The sequence below is a fragment of the Crocuta crocuta genome, unplaced genomic scaffold (genome assembly GCF_008692635.1).
Source record: "Crocuta crocuta isolate KB4526 unplaced genomic scaffold, BGI_CrCroc_1.0 scaffold1015, whole genome shotgun sequence".
Taxonomy (NCBI): domain Eukaryota; kingdom Metazoa; phylum Chordata; class Mammalia; order Carnivora; family Hyaenidae; genus Crocuta; species Crocuta crocuta.
In genome coordinates, this window is record NW_027532631.1 from 313186 (window position 1) to 319508 (window position 6323).

At 43.5% G+C, this 6323-nt stretch overlaps 1 protein-coding gene across 1 annotated transcript in view; it reads left to right on the forward strand.

Annotated features, from left to right (window-relative positions):
• The first annotated feature begins 907 nt into the window (after nucleotides 1-907).
• BRCC3 (BRCA1/BRCA2-containing complex subunit 3) overlaps nucleotides 908-6323 on the forward strand; it is a 48654-nt gene continuing 43238 nt past the window's right edge. The window contains exons 1-2 of the mRNA XM_077780666.1: nucleotides 908-919; nucleotides 1724-1778. Of these exons, the coding sequence (XP_077636792.1) occupies nucleotides 1758-1778 (21 nt within the window). The 5' untranslated portion in view covers nucleotides 908-919; nucleotides 1724-1757. The remainder of the gene's footprint in view (nucleotides 920-1723; nucleotides 1779-6323) is intronic.

Consider the following 6323-nt stretch of genomic DNA (forward strand, 5'->3'; position numbering starts at 1 on the left):
ACCCGAACCGAAGTTAGGAGGCGAGGGCCGGCAACCGGAAGTGCTCCGGGGACAGTTGTACGAGATTCGGGGCCGTAACTTGGAAGCAAAGCGAAATAAAATAAAACCTGAACTGTCTTAGGACCCAATTTCAACCGAGCGTCCCCCAGGCTCAGGAGGCCGGCGCGCGCGGCGAGGCCGCCTTAAAGGGCTGTCCCCGGAGCGTGTAGGCCGCGTACGGCTCTCTTCGGCGNGCATAGGGGAGGTGAGTGGGTCAGTCAGTTCGGCTGGCCGGAACCCTGCTGAGCAGTCCCAGTGTGGTCCCGGGGTGGGTGCCGGCAGCGCCCGGGGCCGCGGGGACTACAGGCACCCCTGACTGAGATCCTTGGAATGATCCTCCGGATGGTCCCACAGTAGGGACCCCGTTTCCCCTCTGTTTTCACGCTTCTTTACCCTCTCGCAAACCCCCTGCGATCTGCATAAGCGTCCGGATGGGCCTTGGAGCTTCCCTTCTAGTCTGTGCTTTTCTTTACATCTGCACTTACCACCCCATTGACCAAAATCGCAAGTCAGGCCGTAAAGACATTACACCATAATGAGGACACCCGCGTACTAGGAAGCAGCCAACCACCATTAGGGCCCCTGCTCTCGCATCCAGTCTTCCTTCTGGAAAGCCTAACTGTATTAGAGAACCACAGAGAAAACGGTTGCACAGACGCAGAGGTTTCCGCGGGCTTAACTGATGTTGCACAGGGACCAAAGAGGAAATAGACCTTAGTTGTTCACAGTCCAGAATAAGAACTCTCCAGTTTTTCATGCCGGCGTACAGAAACACATGACCTAATTTTCATATAATCTGCATCCATGTACATCAGACTAGTGTAATGTGATCAATAATGTTTTCTGCTTTCTCCCCACTCTAGTTGAATGATGACACAAGGTAAGATTATGTTTCTTTACTGATACCTTTTAACCTATATGTTATTCTTAACTGAAAATTACAAGTTTCGCAATATTGTATACGATTTCTGTTGCGACCAGTTTCACAATATTTTACACAATTTGTATTTTAACTTACATTAATAATCTGGAGCTCCCTTACTGATACACTTTGAATTTCACCCCAAGGCTGAATATGTCTCTCGACCTTACTTCCTAGGAGGAGTATTGTCAGTTGATAAACATATGACCTTATGTGAAAAATGTGGGTCTGGATACCAAGATCAAAAGTGAAGCTATGAAGACTCTTATAAATATAATTTTGTTCACTGATATGGTGCTCCTGTGTTCTGTTGCCTTGACTGATATACTTTACATTCTCTGCCCCCTGAAGTGACAATGAAATACACATAATTTTCTTTGTAGCAGACAATATGCGATGTTAAAAGACATTTACCCCTATTAAGCCATGCCTTCCTCTGGTCAGTGGCTTTCTGCCTCCCCCTGGAGCACCCTACAATGATCTGACAAATGCCCAGTAGCTTGAATGTGTCAGTCGGCAAAAGCTTTGGGTTATCTTTATTTGAATTTCAGACAGGAGCAGAGTATGTACTTCTCAAGCTCACCTCCTCAGTACCCAGGATTCTAGGAGTTTGGCTTCGTCAGTAAACATATACTTAGCCACTCTCCCTTTGTCTCTGATCAAGGTTTCATTGCAAAAACTGCTAATCCTGTTACTTTGTTTTAATACCTTTTTATATTACAAACCTCAGTTCCCCTTTTTTTTCTAATTTATCCCCAAAAGGAATGACTCCAAATTTACATATACCGGAACTGAAATGCGCACAGTTCCTGAAAAGGTATGTGTGCTAGAATTTTGCATGATGGAAACTTGCTGTTGGGAAGGGATTCTGTCCTCACATGGATGATCTCAGCCAGGGATTAATCTGGTTTCTGCAGGCCCACATTTTTGGCCGAGTACAGTGTCCTCTCTAGTAAAATTACAGGAAGAGTGTACTCACTAGGAATGGAACTGATTTTCTATTCCCTGTAGCAGATTCAGATGAGTACTCACACTCAGCTCTCCTCCTTGCTGTCATCTATCTGTCTGCTTTCTGGCCTTTCTCCCACCCTCCTCGAGACGTCTGGCTGGTTCACCACCTTAAGATCTGGTTCATATCACTGTTATCTCCTTATCCCAAGTCCATTGCTCATAATTCGTAGTCTACCTTGACTCCTCTGTTTGCAGTTCCACCTCGCCTTTTTCTGGCATGTTCTAGCTTTCATGATCTAGTATAATGCTTCTCAACATAATTCTGATATAGGGCCATTTCATTGTTTTCCCAATATGTTGCAGACCAATGCCTTTGAAAAATACAATAAAAATAAATTCTACCTTCCTATCAAGCACATGAGGGACATGATAAAAGCCATCAGGTGGTGACTCCATCTACTTATTACCCCTGTACCAAACGTCTCCTTACTTATCAAATATCCTCTCTTCCAAGTCTTCAACCTTTTCCTGTCACCTGGCTTTTTCCTCTTACGATACAATTGCGCTTAAATTACTCCCATTTTCAGAAAGGAAAGAAAAATAACTTTTCAATCCCATATTTTCCTGTAGTCACTACTCTTATATCCTTCTTTGAATAGCCGGACTTCTTAAAAGGATAGACTACAATCATCATTATTTTTTTACCTTCTCCAGTCACACCCACCAAGGTCTGGTTTCCAGTTCTGTCTCTCCAGCCACCTCCCCATTGCTGTATCAGATGATTATTTCTTGGTGCTTATCTTAGTCTTTCTTCTTGCAACTCTGAATTGTCACAGGGGTTTTGTTTCTTTTCTATTCCACCCCCTCCCTCCCATTCATTATAGGGTTTTCATCCTCTGCATTAAATATGCCTTGCTCCCGTTGTCTTCCCATATTGGCTTCCGGGCAATGTTACCTTCCCTATGACTTTAGCTGCAACATTGAGCTTAGACAGATCTGTCTTTAAAGCCTTCCTCGGATACTCACTGTGTGAATTTGCACATGTTATTTAACATCTGTGAGCTTTTATTTATTTACACTTCAAGTGTTTATTTAAATTCCAGTTGACAAATAGTGTCATATTAGTTTCAGGAGTAGGATTTAGTGATTCATCACTTACAAACCACACCCAGTGCTCATCACAAGTGCTCTCCATAATGGTCATCCCCCATCTAGCCCCTCTCCTTGCCCGCCTCCTCTCCAGCAACCCTCACTTTGTTTTATGTAGTTCAGAGTCTGTTTTATGGTTTGCCTCTCTTTTTTTCCCCTCCCTATGTTCTCTGTTTCATGTCTTAAATTCCAAATGACTGAAATCAAATGATACTTGTCTTTCTCTGACTGACTTATTTCGCTTAGCATCATACACTCCAGTTCCATCCACATCATTGCAAATGCCAAGATTCCATTCCTTTTGATGGCTGAGTAATATTCCATCGTGTGTATCGTATCTTCTTTATCCACTCATCAGTTGATGGACATTTGGGCTCTTTCCATAATTTGGCTATTGTTGATAGTGCTGCTATACACACAGGGATGCATGTATCACTGGGGGAGTTATTAAGTTAATAAATGGAAAGCACTTTTCCAAGTGCCCAACACATGGAAACATTGTGCCATTCTGACTACTGTTGTTAATATCCAGTCCTAGTTCATGTCAATTATCCCAGGCTCCGTAATTCATACCCTACTGCTTAGTTCAAGTTTAGGTTGACACAGACATCTTAAATTAATATGTTCAAAACTGAAACTTTCCTCTTCTTCAAGCCTGTTCCTCCAACATTCCTCCCACCACAGTAGTTTCCAAGCCAGGGGGCACCTTGGAATTACCCAGTAGTCTTTACAAAATCCTGATGCCAACTTCTTTAGACTGGAGTGAGACCTAGGCATTAAGCATTCAGGGTCTTCTTGATCTCATTTCTGTTTCTCTCCAAGCTCTAACGTTGGTAAATTACGGAAGTTTCCAGATTACACTGTACTGTTTCCCTCCTTGTATCTGCTGAGTACCATGCTCAGACTGCTTCCCTCTCCTTATGCCTTGCAGTGCCGCCTGTGTCCTGTAAGGAACCTGCCCCGGCCTGTAGGCTAGGTTCGAGGGCCTCCTCTGTGCTACGCTGGCTCCTTGAGCATAGCTACCAATCACTGACTGGCTCACCTGTCTGTCTTCCCGGACATGACTACTGTTTCCTCTTTGTGTATGTAGGCCCTCTTGCATCGCCTCACATAGAAGTATGTTCTCAGTAATCTACGTGGTATGAATGAAGACACATTCCCTACAATAGGAAATTTATGTTTACCTGCCTCTGAGCCCTGGAGAGGCATGCCAGGGGGCACAAATCCCTGTGAAGGGCCAGATGGTAAATATTTTTAGCTTTGCAGGTCACACATTCTGTGTTGCAGTTACTCACCCTGCCACCGTAGTGCACAAGCGGCTACAACACGTAGATGGATGAATGTGGCCAGATTTTGCCCAAGGAAGGCGGGGCCCGCCATGTGCTACTGGCCTTTGTTCTATGCTGAGAATAGAGGAGCAGAAGGAACTGACTGTTAGTACTTTGATTTTGAGACTGAAAAGGTGTAGGGGCCAATCTAGCCAACCTAGAATATCTTACTTCTTATGTGACTGTGACCGTAGCAGGCTTCCTCGGGCCCTACAGCTACCTGTGGCTTTCAGGGACCTCTGTCAGTCCTCAGTGGCCTTTATTTATGCTTCATTTGTTTTTCATCTGTTCCTGGGCTGGTCTTGCCCAGGTCTCTACCCTGAACTTCATTTGCCCATTCCTCTAGGCACTGAAACCTTCTCAGCTGAGGGAGAGACACAAAAGTCACTCTGGGCATCAACTACTAGTAAAATACACTCCCAATCTTAATGGTGTAATTTTATTTTACAAGAGTCCATGCCCTCATCTAGAATTCTGTGATGATTTGTACTGGTCAAAGAGATGTTAAACTTCATGATTTCAGTGACCTTATCTTTATAGTAGATGTTGCCACGGCGTATCTTTTTCCATTCTTTTATTTTTGGCCTTTTTGTATACTGATATTTAAAGTCTGTTTCTTGGGGCACCTGGCTGGCTCAGTTGGTTAAGCGGCCGACTTCAGCTCAGGTCATGGTTTTGCGGTCCGTGACTTTGAGCCCTGTGTCGGGCTCTGTGCTGACAGCTCAGAGCCTGGAGCCTGTTTCAGATTCTGTGTCTCCCTCTCTCTGCCCCTCCTCCACTTGTGCTCTGTCTCTCTCCCTCTCAACAATAAATAAACATTAAAAAATTTTTAAAGTGTGTTTCTTATTAGTAGCATATAGTTGCTAAAAAATCCAGTCTGATAATCTTTTTACTTGGAGTATTTAGTCCACTGAAATTTAAAGTAATTATTGATATATGTGGGTTATGGCTTGATCTTTCTGCTTTCTGTGTGACTGAATTGCTTGGGGTTTTTTTCCCTCTTCTTTCTTACCTTCTTTTGAATTAATCCAATATGCTTTATTATCCCACTTTAATCTTCCAGTTTTACTCTCTTTTTATCCTATGTATTTTCAATATGAATTCTTGATTTGTTAATCTAATACAAAGTACTATTCTTACCATTTTCTGGGTAATCCTAAAACCCTAGAGCACTTTAATTACATTTATATTCTCCCATCTTTTGAATTAGCATTGTCCCACAGTTTAAAAAAGAATTTTAATGTTTTATTTCTGAAAGAGAGAGACAGCGTGAGCAGGGGAGGGTCAGAGAGAGAGGGAGNCTAAAGTGTTTTTCATTTCCTCCTTTGTATCTGAGATTTTCCTTCTCCCTGAAGAGGTCCCTTTAGTACTTCTGTGCTCATAGTGAATTCTCTCATTTTTTTGCATCTGAAAATGTCTTTATTTTGCCTTCATTTTTTTCTGTTGAAAACTCGGCTGTTTGTCTTGTTGCTCCTCGGTGGTCACGTGTCTTTCTGCCTCAAGTGTCTTTCTCTCTCTGCTTTTGATTTTTCTTTATTGTGCGCTCTCTGCCTGCCAGACCCTATCCTGCTGACAGGGGTAAAAACATGACTCAAACATGTTCCTGGCCCTTCAGGAGCACAGCATGCCAGCAACTGTAGTGAGAGGTGTGTGTATTAAAGGGCAGCCGTATAGGAGGGGAGAATGACTCATTCTTTACAGGATGAGCAGGGAATTTAAAGGCTGTGAAAAGTTCCCTGGGTGGAAAAAGGCACAAAAGGCGACCACATGTGCCAAATGGCTGCTCCTTCAAGAAACCTCCTTTCCGATTGCACCCCTATCCCTGCAACATCTGTCAGTGCCACACCCGTCTTTTCCCATGAGACTCTTGAGCCATTTCATTCTTCTTGTTTGCACTCCTCTGTCTTCCTTCTTGGCTCCTCTTAGTCTACTCC